General features: G+C 44.3%; 1 protein-coding gene across 17 annotated transcripts in view; it reads right to left on the reverse strand.

Annotated features, from left to right (window-relative positions):
* ubr5 (ubiquitin protein ligase E3 component n-recognin 5) overlaps nucleotides 1-16,622 on the reverse strand; it is a 34,638-nt gene extending 18,016 nt beyond the window's left edge. For 6 of the 17 annotated variants that reach the window (XM_030370031.1, XM_030370029.1, XM_030370027.1 and 3 more), the window contains exons 1-24: nucleotides 16,374-16,621; nucleotides 14,211-14,255; nucleotides 14,036-14,117; nucleotides 13,461-13,537; nucleotides 11,994-12,113; nucleotides 10,556-10,850; nucleotides 8,928-9,087; nucleotides 8,638-8,787; nucleotides 7,718-7,929; nucleotides 7,508-7,624; nucleotides 7,131-7,241; nucleotides 6,740-6,894; nucleotides 6,192-6,309; nucleotides 5,317-5,501; nucleotides 4,870-4,979; nucleotides 3,504-3,616; nucleotides 2,761-2,916; nucleotides 2,483-2,594; nucleotides 2,215-2,369; nucleotides 1,766-1,963; nucleotides 1,185-1,395; nucleotides 791-917; nucleotides 326-477; nucleotides 80-175 (exon numbers count right to left, since the gene is read on the reverse strand). In XM_030370031.1, the coding sequence (XP_030225891.1) occupies nucleotides 80-175; nucleotides 326-477; nucleotides 791-917; nucleotides 1,185-1,395; nucleotides 1,766-1,963; nucleotides 2,215-2,369; nucleotides 2,483-2,594; nucleotides 2,761-2,916; nucleotides 3,504-3,616; nucleotides 4,870-4,979; nucleotides 5,317-5,501; nucleotides 6,192-6,309; nucleotides 6,740-6,894; nucleotides 7,131-7,241; nucleotides 7,508-7,624; nucleotides 7,718-7,929; nucleotides 8,638-8,787; nucleotides 8,928-9,087; nucleotides 10,556-10,850; nucleotides 11,994-12,113; nucleotides 13,461-13,537; nucleotides 14,036-14,117; nucleotides 14,211-14,255; nucleotides 16,374-16,435 (3,319 nt within the window). In that variant the 5' untranslated portion in view covers nucleotides 16,436-16,621. Of the gene's footprint in view, nucleotides 1-79; nucleotides 176-325; nucleotides 478-790; nucleotides 918-1,184; nucleotides 1,396-1,765; nucleotides 1,964-2,214; nucleotides 2,370-2,482; nucleotides 2,595-2,760; nucleotides 2,917-3,503; nucleotides 3,617-4,869; nucleotides 4,980-5,316; nucleotides 5,502-6,191; nucleotides 6,310-6,739; nucleotides 6,895-7,130; nucleotides 7,242-7,507; nucleotides 7,625-7,717; nucleotides 7,930-8,637; nucleotides 8,788-8,927; nucleotides 9,088-10,555; nucleotides 10,851-11,993; nucleotides 12,114-13,460; nucleotides 13,538-14,035; nucleotides 14,118-14,210; nucleotides 14,256-16,373 lie in introns of all 17 variants that reach the window. The other 11 variants (XM_030370026.1, XM_030370024.1, XM_030370019.1 and 8 more) reach the window with 6 other exon arrangements.
* Nucleotides 16,623-19,995: the final 3,373 nt, after the last annotated feature.

The raw sequence follows: 19,995 nt of genomic DNA on the forward strand, positions 1-19,995 counted from the left end.
TAAATAGTCTGCTGAAGATAAACAGTCTGCTGATGGGGAGCAGGGGGCTGGTGGAGGGGGAGAGTCCATGGGCTCTGACCTGGTACGGTGGAGGTACTGGGACCCTGACTGGTGCCGGTGGCGGCTGTAGTGAGTGAGCCCACGGCTGGGGCGAGGATGAAGTCAATGTCACCATCTGTTGGAACAAACAGAAACAAATAACAAGAGTAGACTTTTAATGAGAGTCCTTGGCAGCAGAGGTACGACCGAAAGCGTGAATGTCAAAACAAACCTCTACACCTCAGTGCTCTACTAATAGGAGGGGTGTGGGATGGGCCGTACTCACCAGGGTCCATGGGGGGCGGGTCGGGCACCCAGCTGGGAGGGGCAATGGGTGGGGACACCGGGTCCTGATGGTCACTGGAGGACGGGCCCGACTCATGGCGACCAAGACCAGCAGCTCGCAAGGAACGCCGCATCATCTCACGCAGCCGAAGCCTGGAGGGTGAGAACGGGGTGGTATATATGAAGCCATGCCAATGTTCAATACAGCTGGAAAAACAGCCTCACGGTTATTAGCCTATGGTTCCCTTCTGCCGCTATGGACTGGAAGGATCAAATAGGGACGCCGGTCGTCTGGGGTGAAAAATGTTCTGCAGGATAACTGAATCATTTGCACATGGGGATGTTATGGGAGGAAACGTATGTTTCACAGAAGCAAAACTAATCACAAACATGCGATGTCAGCCGCAAAAATAAAGAGAAAGGTCTCTCTCTGCTTACAGTGCAGCCCTATAATCAAGCGCATTACCCTCTGCTGCTGGAGGAGCCGGTCCTGTTGCCAGAGCTGTTGCTGGAGACCACAGAGATGGCGTTGGCGATGGCTTCTACAGCAGACAGGCGCTCTGCGAACGTGTTCCTCTCAGACCGTTCAGCTTCTGGGATCGACACCGCACCAGCAGTTACCATGGAGACAAGAACAAGAGCGAGGAGGCACTTTGAGAAGATATAATTGGACTGTATCAAAGCGAGGACTGAATTTCAGTAGCCTTTATTTTCCATTATTACCAGACTTTGTAGCGAGATTGTTAATGATGAAAAAAAAGAGGAATAGCTTGGGAACCATTCCCCTCGACAACCGTATCTCATTCGTGCCCGCCTGTAAGCAGCGTTATGCCGCACGGCGTCGAAATTCTCCTGCTCACCTTCCTCCTCCTTGGTCTCCTTGTTGCTGACGGGGAAGCAGACCGACACGGCGGCGTGGAGGATGTTGCGGTTGCCGTCACAGCGGTGGCCCAGCAGAGACCCCAGCGCCTGGCCGCTCTGGTCCAGCAGAAAGGACTGCTCCAGATTCACCAGATACTGCCGGCACGCCTCGTAGTCGCAGCGCAGGACGTGCTGCATCAAGGTCTGCTTCTGAAACACACCGACCAACAGCAGGAATTAGTGACTGGGGCTCTGTTTCTCTCTTGGTTTGTATTTGTGGAACAAACAAGAAAGCAAATCGTATTGTTTAAACGGAGCAAAGCCCACAAGAGAACAAATTTAGTGCAGAGCTGTGTTTTTTTTACTCTTCGTATGGGACTCCAAATACGTTTTTGTGCAAATGTTAGGTCATTCACCTAGTTTCCCATGCAAATACCACACAACACACCATGCAAAAATAACCGATTGCATAGTAGAACAACAAATAACTAATAATAATAAAACTAACAATTAGGTTGCCTTCGCACTTTGTGCTTGGCACCCTAATTAGCAAACAACTAGTAATGCTTGTGCTACCAACCTCGACGGCCATGATAATAATAGCAGCTTTCTTCTTAATGGTAGAGTTGGAGGGGAGATTGGCCAGGGAGTGCACCCCCATGCCCAGGCTAGCGATGGGTGGTAGGTCCAGCCAATCTGGATCCCGGATTCCACCCATGCAGTCTTTGGCCATAGGGTAGATCGTACCATTTCCATCCCGGAGGATGATAGGAGATTCCTGCAAGGAAGATCATAGACAAGTCATGCGCTTGTACCACATAGAGCAGCTACTTGGAAAGTTTAACCTTTGCGGCTGTGCATGTGTTTTGTCATTCAGACATATTGAGACTTGTATTACAGTATTTGCATATGCAGTGAATATTTGCAGATGCACCGATACAATAGAATGCCATTAAATTGCCTCAATACATCAGTGTCACAACGATCCACACTATTCGCTTTGTGTCAGCACCATAGAGCTCGTCTCACCTGTCCTGCGGTGAAGATGCCCACATTGCGCTCGCTCTGCCCCAGGAAGGCCAGGTTACTGGTGGGGAAGTTGTTCTCCTGCTCTGCCTTGCCCGTGGCCAGGTCGAAGATGCAGTACCTGACCCAGCTGCCGGTTTTCAGCACCGCATGCACTCCTGGGGTAACACAAGATTTCAGAGTTCCATGGTCAAAAACTCTGGGAATCAATGCTGAAAAAAAAGACGTGATTTTACCGGCAACTGAAGAGCGGTTTGTTGGTAAGACATACCTTTGGAGTCAACATTCACAGCGAGGATCTCTGCTTTCTCTGGGATGCAGAGTTTCTTAGGCGTGCGTTGAAAGCAATCAGGAACTTTGGGAGTTCCGCCCGTCTTAACCACCTATCGGGACACAAAAGCAGGAAGGGTTAGAGAAAGAGCTTTGAAACCCGAAACAACTGTTGAATGGACTCAGCTTCTCCCAAAAGTAGACTACACACACACAGCTGAGGATTACCAAGAACGACACGTTTAGTGCCCTATTCCGGGACGGTGGTTGTGGGCCTACCTGGAGCTCGTCTATCCTGAGGAGCCTGCAGTCCTGCAGGAGGGAGGACGGGTCAGAGTCGACAGCCACCGCCGTGGCCTGGCTGCTCACGCTGCTGGACGTCCCGGGGAACTTCACCGCAACATAGGCACCGTCCACCTTTAGCACCTGGGCGGCCAACAGACGGAATACGTACAAAATAAATAAATAAAAACAATGCATGGGGTTATAATGGATAGGAATGAGGTTAGGGAAAAAGAAGATCCATGAGGTCAGAGATGGATGGCTCAAGCAGCACCTCAGGATTTTTGGTTTAACTGATGGGTGCAACGTTGGGGCATGGGTTCTACTAGTCCGCCCTTGTTTTGTTTTCATTTGAGAGAGGCTGAACAGAACAAAACAGTTAATGCGGATGAACTAAAGGGAAATGCACTATAGCACCTCTGACAATAAGGCGTACTCTACTGGAACTCATCTTTGGTGGAAACTGGATAAGATGACATTGACCACACACACACACACACACACACACACACACACACACACACACACACACACACACACACACACACACACACACACACACACACACACACACACACACACACACACACACACACACACACACACACACACACACACACTACTTCCGGACGCTAATCCTGATTTCCCCCAACCCTATGGGTATTTAATAAAACACATGGTGCAAAACGCATCGAGATGCTGGTTTAGAGAGAGTCCTGTGCTGGCATCCGCTCACTCACCTTTCCTACAGGGACATTTTTGACGTCCTCCACAAAGACCACCTCCTTCAGGGGCCACTGCTCCTCGTTCACCTTCTCCTCCTCCTTGGGAGCGGGGGTGGAGCGCCTTCGTTCTGAAAGGAGGACACATACCAGCTTCTTAGTGCGTCTCTCTGGCCGTTTGCTGGCGTTATGTTTGGGTGTGTTGATGGTTCAAACAGATATAAAATGACAGTTAAGAAGCTTATCTCCTGCAATACGTGTGAATGTCTGTGTGTGTACTAGGGCTGTCAAAATTGCTCAAAAATGACATTCGAATGTTCGTTTGGAAAAAAATCACGAATTCGAACTATTCGAATATCTGGTTGCCTATTTTACGCAGTTGCCGTCAATATGTCAATAATGCGACAAAACCATGGTTCAAATTAGTGGGATATATATATCCTATAAACAGCCCAGTAACGTGGAGGCCTAATCATGAAAAGCCACAACTTTGTATCGCTTGCATTTCACCACCACACCTGCAAGCGCGCAAACTATAGTAATCTGAAGAAGACGCCCGCTTCTGAATGTTACAAAGTATGCTAGTGGTAACGTTCCTTGCTTTGCTTACCATTTATCGAGAAGGCCTATTAAAATCGATAAAGAAAAAAATGCATGTCGCCTACGTCTTTCACCATGCCAGCGAAAGGGCCAGCACTACGCACCGTTCGGATTCATGAAAAAAAAGCTGTCTCGGACTTTGCCGAGAACATTGCGTTATAGCAGCTTTCACCAGCCAGACTACTAGCTCCCTGAGCTCTACTACGGATGCTTATTGAATGGCATAGCCGAGCTGGAATACCTATATCCAAGTACGGAAACCCCGAGGGGATAAAATACATTCGCTCTTCACAATACTAGTCTGTTACACTTGTACCGCGGGAGTGTTTTTTCACATTCGAATATTATGAGGGACATCGCGAACAGACAGAGGCTCATTCACAAAGCAGATAGAGGCGCTTGTACCGCGGGAGTGTTTTTTCACATTCGAATATTAACTTTCACGTTCGAGTTCGCGTTTTTGGATACATTTCGAACGAATATTCGAACTTCGAATATTCGTTGACAGCCCTAGTGTGTACGTGTGTGTACATGTGTGCATGTATACGCGCGCGTGTGTACGTGTGAGAAATAGAGCGTGTGTACTAGGCAAGGCAAAATGAATGACCCCCATCTTGACGTGTGCTTTAACAGGTAAAAAGGGCCACCAATAGAAGAGGAACACTGCGCCATCTGCCTCAAAGTCAAAGGAGTCACAAGGGCAGCGAACAAAAACTGGGCGTGCGCGTTTGTGATAAGAGCCGGAGATAAAATGTGAAAGAGGAGGAGGGTGTTGCCGACATACTGTAGGGCAGAGAGGCGCTGCTAGCGATGGAAGAGGTGTCACTGCAGGTGGACGCGGGGGAGGGGGGCGGGCCCATCTCCGTCTTCACCAGCTCTGACTTGCTCTCCGCTCTGGGAGGGAAAGCGGGGCAGTGTCAAAGTGGCAGTGTGTTAAGAACGGTAACAAGGAAATCACATTTCTTGATGATTCAATAAAACATAAGAACTTTAAAAAGCTTTTAGTGAGTGAAATGCTGTTTGCAATATGTACCTGCCTCTTTACCAGACAATTTAGAGTTTAGAACAATTAGTCCAGGTTCATTTCTGACCAATCTGGAACCCTTTTTCTGATGTTACCGGTACGTGAATGCGGCACTTCAATAGTGGACATTAAATGAATGGTTTGAAAACAAAACCCTGCCCAAGTAACCCATTCCCAAGATGCAATGCAGTTTGATCATGCACTCACTTGATTTCCTGGGTCTTGGCGGTCTTCTCCATGTTCTTGAGGCTTTCTGGTGAGCGCAGCTGGAACCTGCAGCTGTCGTTCATGTTCCACACGGACTCCAACAGGACGCCCACCTTGGGAATTCCAGCATTGACAGAGAAGGCCACTGCACCGGCATGGTAGAGTGGGTTATTTCTCAAGCACACCTGGGAGGAGAAAGAAAAAGAACAAACAATGTTTTGTCAGGACCAGTCCAATGACTTTTTCCTTAAAAGCAAGTCAAAGCATACCCCATACAGTCCAAAAGGGGTTCATCGGTCCTAAATACATGCATTCAGACATAATCTGTAAGAAAGTTAGTCTGAGGCTGGTTAATGTGGATAAAATGGTAATGAATGGGTTTTATTCCTCTTTTATTGAGTCAGAACTTCTGCCCTGATCCGGAAGCCTCAGCCTGAAGGATAAAAATAAACTGAGCCACCCTATGAGAGTGAGCCAAAGATCATCAACGTGAGCCTCCACGTTCCCCCTCTCTTTACCAAGTGAGTCACTCAGAAGGCTAATGCGCTTCTCTCATATTCCCAGCAGCCACTGCATGCCGATATCAAGATACACCAACCAGGATACAGGCTCTGCTATCCATGGTGGGGCTCTTAAAGGTACATTGTCCTTTAACCCTTCAACCATCCGTTTCTTAAAATAAAAATCCTGAGGCACTTTCAGTTTTTAATCCATTCTTTTTCACTTCCCTTGTTTAAACTGTTGGGTATTATTATATTCACAATTGTTTCTCATTAAGAGTTGACCCCCAGAGTAGGTCTTGGGCTGGCCCTACTTGATCATAGGTTTTCCATCTATGACGACTGTCCCCAACCGTGCAGTTTGCTTGAACTCACCTGTGTTCCAACAGTGATGTTTGGGATCGAGGAGATGCCAGCACTGGACTTTGGCTTCTTGTTCTTGGCTCTGGCCTTTTCAAGCATCTTCTTACGCTGACTAAAAGGCACCACTCCCCTGTAGACACAAGCAATAGTGTCACAGTAATTCCCAGGTCCTCCAAGGTGAAAAAATGTGTTACAGCACATAGGATGTTAACGCAACACTCATCATTACAGTAAGGTACCATGATGTCTAGAGTCTGAAAGAAGAAGTTTAGATAAAAGATTTCTTTGGCAAGATTTTCACTGGCATCCACCCGTCTTCATATTTTGAAATACTATGACGATTGAAGCCTGTAAGCTTTCAATCAACTGGAGATTTCCTTTTCATAAATGTTTCTGCCAAGTAGACGAAGCTTGGATGACTGGTCCAAACACTGACTCACTGCAGGGAACTGAATCAGTGTTGGGAACACGGAAACAAAAGGGTATGATTGGGCTGGGCCGAGCGCCACGCTCAGGAAGCGGCCCCGTGACGGCGGCACTATGCACTATGTAACACCCACCACCAGTAGAGGCTGTTCTCCAGCTGGGCGCAGGTATAGAGGGCACAGCAGTGCAGCGACACGATGCGCTCGCCCTGCAGCTCGGGGAAGGTCTGGGCGCTGTGCTCCAGTTTGGACGCCACAGTGCTCAGTGTGTCATCCACCCAGGTGGCCACCTGCAGAAAAACACAACTTTGTGAGATGGAGACCGTATTGGGGCCGAGGATAGGAATGGCTGATGGTCGTCAAACATTAATTTACAAGCACACATGGTAAAAGCATAATTTTGAGGCGTTTTGCCAGTGTCCTACCAATATTCCAAGTACAACTAACTAAACTAATTTGACAACTTGAGGATAGATAACACAATTGGATATCAAAATAGTTTCTTGAAAGAATCCGCCTTCTTAACCTTGTTGGTCTCTGTGGCGACGGTGGCTCTGATGCTGTTGGCGGACAACAGCGTAATCTTTTCATTGGCCAGGCCAAGAAAGGAAACACGCGGGTGATGAACTGAAGGGTTCTGTTTGGACAAATTACATTTGAGGGTTAGCATTTTCTTGAAAGTGCACACAAGGCCAAGTAGAAACTAGTCAACTGACTTGCAAAAATATATTGAGTTGGCTAGAGTAACCTAATAGATAAATATAAATAAATGAAAAGCTTAGACAAGGATTTAAAATATTTTAACCTTTAGCGGAGTTTATTCAGTATTTATCTAGTTATTTTTATCCCTTTTGCCAACTCCTTGTAAATGCATCCCACCTATAAAAGGCCTCATTTCCCAACCTGTGTGTTCCGGTAAGGTTCGGGTTCACTCCACTTCCACTGGTAAAGCTCTCCTTTGGAGCTGATGGCAACCAGCTCAGAGAACAAGGCCCCGATGCTCACAAACTTCACACCATCCTAAGGAGGAAAAATAACAGCTCTGTGTCAAAGTAGCCATTACACGCTCGTTTATGAGCGAAACAGCGTTTTTATGCAGACATATACACCCACCTTGTCAGGCCACCACTGGAGCTCCTCCCCCAGGGACACGGGGCTCTGCACAGGGATGCTCTTCTTGTCGAGGCTGGGTTCGCCCTCGCGGCTGGTGGAGCCCCGCTCGGTGTCGAACGAGGCCCCGTCCAGCCAGCGTCGCTCGCGCAACCTCAGGACGGACTCCCGCTCACGCAGCAGCTCAGAGTCACGCTCTAAGGGAAGAAGGAGAACTGGTATGCAATAAGGTCACACCAGCGGGATAAAAGTAAGCCACTCTGGGAAGGACCCGGCAACAGACTTGTTAATCTTTAAGAGGATACGAGAGCGGAGGTGAGGGGTATTGGTTTTAAGGTCAAAGTAATGCAAGTTTGAGTTACAGCGTTGGAAGTTCAAGACTGCGGGCGAGGGGGGGGAATTAAATTGAGAGTGGTGGACGAGAGGAGGGTAAGCGTGCAGGTGGTCTAGAGGAGCGATAGTAAGGCTTTCAGAGAAGGCATTGTTGGAGGGTTAAGACAGGAGGACTAAGCGGGCCTTTCTCAGAGGGCACACACACACACAAGGTACTTTAGCCATGCACTGCAACAACAGACATTCATTCTACCTACAAGCTCAACAGTGAGACCAAGTGGAAAGAAAGGCTTGATAGATCCCCCCCTAGGATGACTAAATCCATGATTTCAATAAAAGAAAATAGGAAATTATGAATTAAAAATGTCTTCATGGAGGAAAATCTCCTACAACTACCCAAATACAACAAAGAGTGCTTGTGTCGTACTTTGGATACAGAAACGTCCTGAATTAGCGAGGTTTGCTGTTCACCGATGATTGTTGTGCGCGTTTTCCAAAGCCATTAAATCCATCCCATTAAAACAGACAGAATTGAAAACCACCAAAGCTCCTCTAAATCCTCAAGGCTTCGCTCTGTATTGCTGCATTACCTCTGGAGGAGCCCAGGCGAGAGAGCGAGGAGCGTCTGAAGGAGGGGTATCCAAAGTAGCTGATGTCCTCTGAGAACATGGCGTCGGCATCAATGATGACACTGGGGTGCGCCGAGTGGATGTCTGCGTCCAACAGGGACATGAGGTCCTCTGCAGCACACCAGGGGAACAAGAGGGCACACGTGGTTCAGTGATCCCCTGAGCCTTCCGGCGGCTGTTCATGCCACAGCCAGTGAGTGCAGAGCAGATGTGCCCTTCCCCTCGGCCCCGGTTAGCTGTGCTTCACTCACCTCCAGGGAGGTAGGACTCGCTTGCCGTGTCGTCTCCGTCGTCGCCGTCCTCGTCATCCCTGCTCAGCAGGTTGTTGACTGCCAGGTTCACGTCCAAATTGGTCCTCTGCAGCTCCCGGATAATGACGCTCCTGGACTTGCCCTGCAGGACCACCTGGGCCTGGCGGGGGTGCGTTGGGTGAAGGACACAAGCAGGTTAGTTTTCCTTGCAGTCGCGATCGTACAAAAAGGAGGATGGAAAGAAGGGATGCAAACATTGCAGGTGGTTCTAGTTAGTCATGGTTGACAATCGGGGTAGGGACTGGATAATGAAAAACCAGGACTGACCACTCAGTTCATTAGCTGAATAATTAGTCCTAGGGCTCTTGGCTGACTAAGGTTTTTGTTTGACGAGTAGCCGCATTTTTTGTTGTTATAAGCACATGCTTTCACTGTTATTATCGTCTCCCCAGGATGCATCGTTGTTGAGACTAAAATACGTTTGTATGCCACATTTACTGGCTAGCCAAGGTAGCTTGTTCATTTTTCATTTTATCGAGTCTCCTCGGGAGTAACTCGGGAGTAACGATGGGTCACCATCGTCATTCCTTTCGATAGCTTATACAGACAGGGGACGCCACACCTCTCTGCCCAGAGCAGTCAGGGTGGGGCGTCTCGCTCAGGGACGCCCCACTCTCGACACTCAGCTAGGAGGAGCCGGGGATCGAACCAGCAACCTTCCGGTCACCAGCCAACCCGCTCTACCTCCTGAGCTACTGCCGCCCTTAGGTAGCTTGAGTGACTGTGCATTCGAACAGTTTTACAACAATGACCGCCCAACAGGAACACTCTGACATCGACTGAAGGTCAAATGTCTAGCAGTATAGCACTTTGGTGGTATTTTGAGAGTCTGACAGTCTGTTATTTTTGAAGACACAAATACATTTGATAGTCAACTGATATTCACACATGAATTACAGCGATCGGACGTGGGGAACTAAAGACGTTAACACCGGCCCCATGTGTCTAGCGTTCGGGCAGCAGCACGGCTCTCTATAGAGCTATCATTTGATCAATATTTCTACACACTAGGCGAATAACAAACCTGCACTAACCCATGAAAAAGCTAAAATGCAATTAAACTGCATAGGTCTCATGTTAGGCCAAAGGTGGCCAAAGGATACAACTGTATAGCATCCAGTTGTGTATCCAGCTACTGTACCACAACAGTTAAAAAGCAGGTAAAAAAGCTTGGTGTAATACAAATGGGAGTATTTTTCGCATTCCTTATAAAAAAAAAGGTAAACAAAATCTATCAATGGAAAATATTTGGAATATCTATACAAGAAGAAATAATATATATGACTACTCCACAACATAATATTGTTTATAATTTGGTTAGCTTACGCCATGATATCCTTGTGTATCTCTTTAAGTCACATGACTTCAGCATCTTAAATGTAATTCCAAATATTGGATGAAATACATATCCATCACCATAAAACATGCAATTTGCAGCCATCAAAGGAAAGGCTCAATAACATTGTTCCCATTCATTAACATAAGAAATTATCAAAATGGCTGCCAAGAGCAAGAAATAATGGCAGCAGAACATTGCAAAGCTCTTCTCGCAAACGCCGGCTGTGTACCTGAGAAATTAGTTCCTCTGGGATGACTGAAGCAGGGATGACAGGCTGGGGCTGGCTACCCAGCAGGCCAGAGCCGCGGTCCCTGCCGGTGCGGATCACCCGGGTCTGTCTGCGGGAGTCCCGGGCAGCGGTCGAGGACCTGCCCGAGGTGCCCCCACCTCCTCCACTGCTGCCCCCTCCTCCACCACCTCCACCCCCGCTGCTTCCCCCTCCTCCTGCTCCACCTGCCCCGGAGCCTCCGCCACCGCTACCACCTCCTCCGCTGCCTCCATTTACACCAGAGCTCCAGCGACTCCTGTTACACACACAAAGCCACAGTCAAGAGCACCCGGTGAATACACACACTAGGGTTGCCGCGGTATACGGTATTACCGGTGTTGAGGTCAACACCGTTTTTTTTTTTTCCAGTAATAAAAAACAAATTCATTAAAAATGAATAATATAATTATAATTAAGAAAATTTAAATGTGTAGAATAGGCCACAGTTCTGCTCTGTGCGGGAGAATTGTCGCGCCGAGAATTGACGTGCTTCCTTACAAGACCGGTAACCATAGCAACGCCGGTAAACAAACCCTGCGAAGCCCAATCCCTACGTGAGCTCCCCGCGCTACGGCCATCCGGAGGTGCACAGAGCTTTTGGCCGTGATATTATGATATATAAAATTATATTATACTATTATTATATAGAACGTTATTAGTCGCCGAGAATTGGAGCGCTGCCAGCCGCTGTCACCGGGTGTGAGAGGAGAGTTGACGGAGAGGTGGCGGTTGACCTATAGTTTCAAAGTTAATACCGTTTATACCGGTAATACCGGTGTTGACACGAGCGTATTACTCGCTGTGAAAATTTCCACACCGCGGCAACCCTAACACACACACACACACACACACACACACACACACACACACACACACACACACACACACACACACACACACACACACACACACACACACACACCTTAGGTGGGAAAAGAATAAAGTCGCAATTTCAGAAAGGAAAAAAAGTCATTATCTGTTGGCCATTTTCCCCCCTAATTTTAACAGATACTTGCTGGGGCAGATCTAATGATTATGATTTAAATCTCTCTCCTGCCCTTTTTGATGATTAACTTGCAAGAGCTGCAGTACAGGTTAAATCATTGTGTGGTCTGCATTTGTCATGCACTAGTTATATATAATACATCAGTATGAAAACCAATTTTACCATTTCCAGACACTGCTTTGGAGGAGTAATGGATTCTTCTATGGAAAAATAGCTCCCCAAAAAACGATCCCATTTATTGGATCACTTTTAGTCATTCCATTTCGTCTGTATATGGGTTTTTATTTAAGAAAGGGTGAACCAGTTTGCAATAAAAACCCAACCAGTGGTGCCAGAATCATGCACTGAAAAATTTTGCTTGAGCTGGGTTCTCCGACAACTGCCAGAACTTACCCAAGGGTGTTGCCTGCCAGTCTGCCCAGTGTGTCAGAACCAGACAGGAACCAGGGTGGATCACTGGTCCTGCCTGGCCTGGAGCTCCTTCCTGTCCCTGAACCACTGTTCAACTTTGAACTGGAAACAAAAGATGAGAGATCAGTGACAAACCTATCATGGTCCCAACATAGGACCAAAACTATACTGATGTCTTATTTCAACTGAGTAATTGAAATTCCACATACAAGCCAAGGTTTTAGTAAGCTCCCCCCCACCCCTCGATCTGAGTATGTTCTTTTAGGTTTCAAAGAGGCGGTTTGGTGAGACTAGCACAGAAACACCCTAGGGAATCAGAAATTACTGCAACTTGTTCCGCCTTTGAGACCTCTCCGTTTTAAGGATCTTGGGGTTTTTGGGCTGCAATTGCTTTCTCCAATGTTTCTGCTTTTGAATTAATGCAAGTGTCAGGCAAAATAAATGTAAAACAAATTTGAATAAGGACATCCAAGCTCCAAGTGATGAAAATAGTACAAAATAAGTATAAAAAAATTAAAAATCTTGCAAGCACTAAGGCCGACTTCGACATGATCAAAGTTTTAAATCTGGCGCATGGGAATAAAAGAGCTCATTAGAAGGATGCACAGGGTGGGTTACTAGATGTCGCACTGGTGCCATAGAGGAAGAAAAAAAACGAAAGAAATTGTGCATTGTTGAGCAATCCCTCGTTCCGAATAAACCATTCTGACGCCTTCTTCCATAGGCTTTCCTGCAGCCCACAAGGATGCTGAAGGCAAGGTTATTACCATTTGAAACAGTCTCATTTTATTTTTGCAACTTTGCACCAAGCAACAAAACATGTGCTCTGCAGAAAAAGCTGAGACCAGGCGGCTCCACTATCGCACACACTGCCCAAGCCTGATTCACATGCACGGATGGCAGCTAAAGGGGCCTTGAAAACGCTGAAATCACTGTTGAATGCTGCTCTGCTGGCAGGAAGTCTATGGCTTTCAAGAGACAGACATTCAACAAAAGATTCTTGCCAAGAGCAAACACAAACCCTTGCAAATGGTGAAAAGCTTACTTTAGCAGAGTGTAACAGTGCCAGAATAGCACCTCATCTTACAGAGATTTAGCTTGCAGCTGTGTGCTCCAAATATGGAGGATGAATGTAGAACCATTTGGTTTACGGCCTTTTCTAGTCTCCCTATTCTGCAGTACAGAAGCAATATTTTGTATGGGCATGAAGACTATTATTACAATGGACGTCTGCCATCAAGAGTACACGAGCATCGTAATGGATGGAAAACCATGGTGTAGATAGAATAGCAACGCCTTACAACCACAGAAGAGCCAACCACATTAGGTCTAAGCACGTACAATGTATCCTTTGACAGCGAATTCAACAAGCTAATAGATTACAACTACGCCATGGGAAACACCAAGACTGGAACACTGGAAGAATCCCAACATTAAGACATCACTCACCCATCGCTCCCTTCCGGTTTGCTGAGCTCCAAGCGATCGGGCTGGACAGCAAAGCTGATTCGACACACACGTCCGTCCTGGGGAGAAAGGGTGATGCATTTTATCATATCATGCAGAGATGCACTGATATATCTTTTGAACATCAGTCTGATTAAAAAGACTGTGCCAGTAGAATGATTGATGTTCTTTATTATCAAACATTGTATGACATTAAAGATACGGACGTCACGTCACCAAAAATTGCTTTGAGGCCATAAGTCCTTCATATGGGTTTGCATTGTGCTGCAAACCTGTTAACACAAAAAGAGGCCACGAAGAAGGCAAAGTTTTGCCGTACACGTCATAAATTCTAATCATTAAAGTTTTTCCATTTTGATTGAAAAGAACATTGGATTATATCATCTTATTTGATGATTTAGTAGCAAGCCTCCTTGCTGAACTGGCAGAAACTCTTCCGTATGCATATTTTATCTGTGAGCTGATGTTTCAGTAAAAGATTCAGATAAGAGACAGACAAAAGGTAACATAATGAGTTCTGAGCCTTAAATCTGAATGGGTTCATGTCTCAGCCTTACCTCGAGAAGAAATCCAGCATGGTTTGGTCCAACCACACATTGTTTCAAAGTGGACTGTTCCAGAACACTGAGGTGTGGATGACTGCATTGAAAAAAGAAAGAAAACGTAAGTTTTGGATAATAAATACACGGCGGAAAACCAGATTTCACACTCTTGATAACCTAACAAGCTCACCTGTTGCAGTTGTATTTGTTGAGTTTCTCTGAGACTTCACGGAGCCTGGGGGAAAGATGGAGCAAATAAATGTATCACATTCATCACACTCATAGCATTAAAAGCAAAAAGAACACTTATGACTTTAGTGTTAAAGGGCTTTAGACAGCATGTGAACATACGAGTATGGTATGTTTGGTTTTTTTACCAACTCAAATATAAAATATATAAAGTAAGTAATATAATAAAAACTTGTAGACAGGTCAAGCAACGGTCTGTCTAATTTATTGAAATACTTCAATTTTAAAATCACATTTTCCCCACTAAATTAGTAAAAAGGCTTTGCTTTAGTAAGACCTAAGGATATGAATAATGTTGTTTGTGTACAGAATTTTCAATAGTGAAATATTACCACATTAGATCTAAATAGGAAGATAGATAGAACAATAGAAGAGAATATTGCACCAAAGTATCATCCAAAACTTTACAGAATGGAATCCTCATGGCGGAACATTCCAGCATGGGAAAATGTGGTGCAACCCAACCAACATAGCATAGAAAGATACCACATCAAACAATAGCATGAGCCTTTAATTAGCCTTCTTCTAATATTCTGTTCTGGACAATATATTATAATATATGGTGGTCAAGGAATCCAACTGGTTAGGTCAATGTGACCAATAAGAAAGCAAACTAAAGCAATTCAACATGCTTCAAATTTTATGAGCATATGTAGATGCAACACTCCTCCTACATCAACTATTAGTTCTGCAAGTTAAAACTGCAGAGGAAATATAGGGGCCAATAGCACATGTCGAACATGGACATAGATAGTGCAGTGGCATTAAAGACCTAACAGACATGGCCACCTCAGTGACTTAAAGAAAGTTCTTGTTTTCCGTTATAATATATAATGCACAAATGTAGTAGTAGATCACTTTTGCATGAAGTCAATAAGGTCAGCAAAGTTTTTTTTAAAGAGTTAGGTGTATATTATATATTATTCATATATTAGGCATTTTATGTTCTCAACCTCTTTGTTTTAAGTAGAGCAGGCTGAGCAGCTCATTAAATGGTTCAATCTCTGCAGTATAAATAGCCTAACTTAAAGTCACCTGTGTTAAAATACAGGCCGTACCAAGGCATACTGAACATAAGCACCGTCTTACTGTTAACCAATCACCACCTTAATTTGATAGAGAAAATTGGCAAAACAATGCGTGCGTGTGTGTGTCACATATTTACATCAGCCATGAACCCCAATCTATGCAAAAACAAGAAAAAGCTCGGCAACGTCACTTTAAACCAGTGTCCTGCTGTGATCGCACATCCAAAATTATGTCTCGGTATGTCAACTACTTGCCAAAATAAATGGCGACTCGAGCATGATACGAAATATCATGTACTGTATGTTTTCTTTAATTAATTGCCTAGGGTGTAACTCGTGGCACGGGTTGTTTGTGGAAAACTGTAAACAAGAAATGCAAAGCAATATATCGTGATAAATGTGCCATTGACGCGGACGTGGTGCTAGCGTTCCATCATTTGATTGCTGATAGCTTGTTAGCATTAGCAGCTACCATCAGCTAGCTGGCGTTAGCTACTTCGTTACACTTGGTAATAACAAAGACGCCCAGAAAACAAACATTGAGCCGGACAGCAACCATTTTGATTAAGACTGGGTATAAATCCCTTCCAAATAATAACATGACTTGGTGTTTATTGACCTATATTCCCCCTCTTCTCTCCCATCCCCCAATCCGCATTGTCCATCTCAACTTTGACTGAGAGCCAATCATTCCTAAGGGTAACGTTAGCTACTCTTAGCACTGACGCTAGCAACTCTCAGCACAGACGCTAACAGCTCCCAACACTGACTCTAGCTGCTCTCAACTGACCGTAGGGGCTCTCAACACGGACGCTAGCTGATCTTAGCACTGGCGCTTGCTGCTGCTCGCTACGGTTGATGGGACTATTTAGCTACAACAAGCTAACGGGGATTGTTCAAGATGCCGGGGCCTTGTTTCAACCCCGGGGGGGGGGGGGGGGTTCATACAATTAATTCTTCAAAGAATTCACACAATGACAGTGTCATACATCGGGAAAACACGGGAGCGTAGACAATTCACATTACAAACACAAATATTAGTTGTAAGACTTATTTTCGCGGCCTGCAACAATTACCTGTCATTGAGCTGATCCTCGGTCCCGGGCAACGGGTGGACCACGAAGTGTATGGATGTCATGAGGTCAATCCAAAATCACACGCAAATGCATGAATTGTATGGGAATTGTTATGTTCTCTTTTTCTGTGTAGATGCAGGTTCATATGACTTTTTTATGGCGAAAGACACGAGTTTAGATCCACAGCCTCCTCACCCACATGCCGCCATCTTAACTCTAGCAGGCTTCTTCTTTCTGTGTTGATGAACGCACATGTAACAGCCCTGCTGGTTGGTTGGACCCGCAGCAGCGACAGGAACTGTGATACAGGAGATAGGATTGGCTTGGTTGTAGGGAACGGCTATGCCACTGTAACCAAAATATCCACATTAAAACTCCAAATTCTTTGTTCTCATAGTTTGACATAGGCCTACATACTAATGTTTGTAATGATTAATAACAAGCCTCAGTTGCGGTCCTTTTAGTTTCAAACTTTATTTTGACAAATTATGGTGGCGAATTGCTGTAGTAATTTATTCATTTAAATATTATAACTAGTAGCCTAATTAACAGTACAAAGCCTATAGTCTCTAGGGCCAGTTGATTAATCAATTTTCGTCATGCATTAAGCTGCATTTGTATTGTTTGCTTTCTTGCTTTCACCTGGTAATATATGGCATAGGTAAGGCTAATGTCAATAGAAGGCCTAACTGTCAAGGCCTACTACCTACTAGATTAGGATCAAACTGCAGTCACAAAACTTGAAGAAAACCTCATATTTGCAATGATTCAACAGCTAGGATGCGCAACAAAAGTTGGTCAGAGTAGGAAACATAATACCAGTATTATAGCCAGGGCCGTATTTCAGAGGCAGATTCAGTTGATGACATTAATAGCTGCCTAGTAGCAGACTACTGAGTTTGTATCAAACGGCTACACTGTGAAATCCTGCAGGATAAAACCATAATGAGATTGCCTTGAGCAAATTGCAGTACCCATATTGCAGTAATATATTTCAAGGGCTGATAAGGCTCATTCAGTCTTATATTGTTCTAAAAGCTGCCCGTCAGTTTCACTTAAGGATTTAACCTTAATCTAAATGTTGCTTGTTACAATTGAATAACCATATTTTTGTGGTTATTTAGAAAGTACGGAGCTTGCTAAAGAGGGAAATATTGAAATAATCTTAATAGGACAATAAATAATTTAAATGAGCTTTGAAAGGAAATTATTCAAACAATCTCTTTATGGAAAAACGAATAATCGTCATTCTTTTTGATTCTGCATTATTCTTTGTTGTATAATTATGACCGCGTGACAATCCAATAATAATATTTTTTTTGATTAACCAGCAGATGGCAGGATTTACCTCTATTAATGAGATTTGCAATCATGATTGAACGAGAGGTAAGTATACTGGTGGTGGATACACTATTAAGCATACATGCCACCAACGAAAATAACAGGCAGGTCTACCTTCGTGTTATCTTCAATGTTTTTACTGTAAACACATTATAAAAATGAGGCCAAATACTTAAGGCTTCACTATGTAACTTTTCTACCGCAGCGATTTACCCTATTTAAAAAAATCTGAAACACAAGTTTCTCAAGCATAGGGTTTTGCTCCATTACTTGATTTATTCTGGTCCACTTTGGGCCCCTCATCTGAGAATGTTTTAGCCATCTGTAGCAACAGGTCAAGCCACTAGAGATTGCTAATGAGAACACTTACCAATTTGTCGGTCCCTGGGCCCTGCACTGTGGCTTCCCACTGCTCCTGGTGCTGCTAGTGATGGGTAAAGGTAGCGATCACATTTTGTTATACAGTAGGCTACTTGTGCTCGTGCAATGACAAATAAAGAACTTCTCTTCAAACATAACTTCACTTGTTTAAGCTAATGAATTTGAAATGTTCTCTGTAAATTAGGTAAAATGAATCTGACAAAAACTATTAGCAATATCTAACCTTGGGCTTGGAATGAGTAGAACTTCTTTCCAAAGATGCTATTCAGATACAAGAGTCCTCATCAGGGTATAAAGAACCTCAACCTGTTGGCCTGAATACAAGCTAATGAGATTGTTGGCACTAGTTCCCTTGTCTAGCCTCGCTCGAGATGGCTTCGCTCGGGCTGAGCGAGTCTAGCCTCACTCAGGGTGAACCCAAACAGGACCTCTTATATGTGTGAGCTAACTTTAGCAAGTTGGGCAGTTGGTTATCAAATTACCTTGGTCATTGTTAGGCCATGAAAGAGTTACTGGCTGTAAACAGCAATTTTCTTTGTCAGGGTCACCAGGTGTTTTACTCAATATGTTCAGATAATAATGATTGAATAATCTATAATGGAATTATCATTGAACAAGGTTCAACTAAATATGACCAGATAGTGAATAGTGAAGAATAGAGTTCATTAATTATTGCAGGCTAATTAGACGAGCACCATGTCTTGTCACTCAGGCCTCTGAAGTAGAGGTTATTCCCAGGGAGGTAACACGATCATAAGCTAAGGGCTTTTAAATAACTCCTCTTACGGTTGCCCTGGACACAGACATATATTTAAGGAACAAGCGGCGGGACTGATTTGTCCATTGCCAATTGCTCATGTGAAGCTTAGGGCCCAAAACTGCTAATCTTCTGCCTAGCTACTCATATTTCCTTTGAGCATGATAGGATTATGGCTCCATGAGCATACAGGAGTATTAAAGCCTCTTGGGTAGCCCCAGGGAGGAAATTTAGTGCGGGGATCTATGGGAACTTTTTTTAAGAGATACATGAATTAATTAAAGTCACTTTCATTGAGAGAGGTTTGGGAACAGAATGATTAGGCATGGCAATCATCTTGGTCAAAGTATTGCCTGCAGTATTGTTTCCACAAAGGGCACAACAGGATTCACCTGTGCATTGCATAAAAAATACTTAGATGTTTAATGAATTAACTCATGCAATTAGAACATCTGATAGTGGAACACATTTGGGGACAGTTAACATGGCTCCAAATCAAGTTGGGTTTTCGTCTCATTTTGGAAATGTATGACATGCTATTATCTTGGATGCTTGAGTTAACCAGGGATTGGCCAGCAAATATGTTTTTTAGAGTATAAATAGGAGCTTTATATAAGATAAAAATAATATACTGAAATGAAATCTGTGTAATTTATAGCTCTTTAACACTACATACGTGATCTAAAGCACCACAATGTAAAGAACTTGCATCAAACAGAAGAAATAAATCTGTGACAGTTAACATAAAAGTAAACACAAGATAAATGAGCAAAAGACATAACGTCACACAATATAATCTATATATAAAATTAGATAGTTAATAAAAGGGTTTGGGTTAGTTTGGTTTTCTGAAACACACATATAGCATATAACATTTATATTTACTGATATTTAAGTAAAGTCAAATAATGATATCGTATTTTAATTCTCAAAGCAAATATGTTTGTTTGTAACACTGTGTTTCAACACAGTGTTCTTTGTTTTGCAGTTTGGATCCTAGCCTGGGAACCAGAAAAATCTTGCAAGCTCATGTTTCATTGCTCTGTGGATAAAGTCTGGCTTCATACAAAAAGATTTCTGCCTGGTACGACTGCACTTTTCATCGCTCAGTGCTGCATCATCTGTTTCGTTGCTGTGATTGGT

This window comes from Gadus morhua, chromosome 11, assembly GCF_902167405.1.
Source record: "Gadus morhua chromosome 11, gadMor3.0, whole genome shotgun sequence".
Lineage (NCBI taxonomy): Eukaryota > Metazoa > Chordata > Actinopteri > Gadiformes > Gadidae > Gadus > Gadus morhua.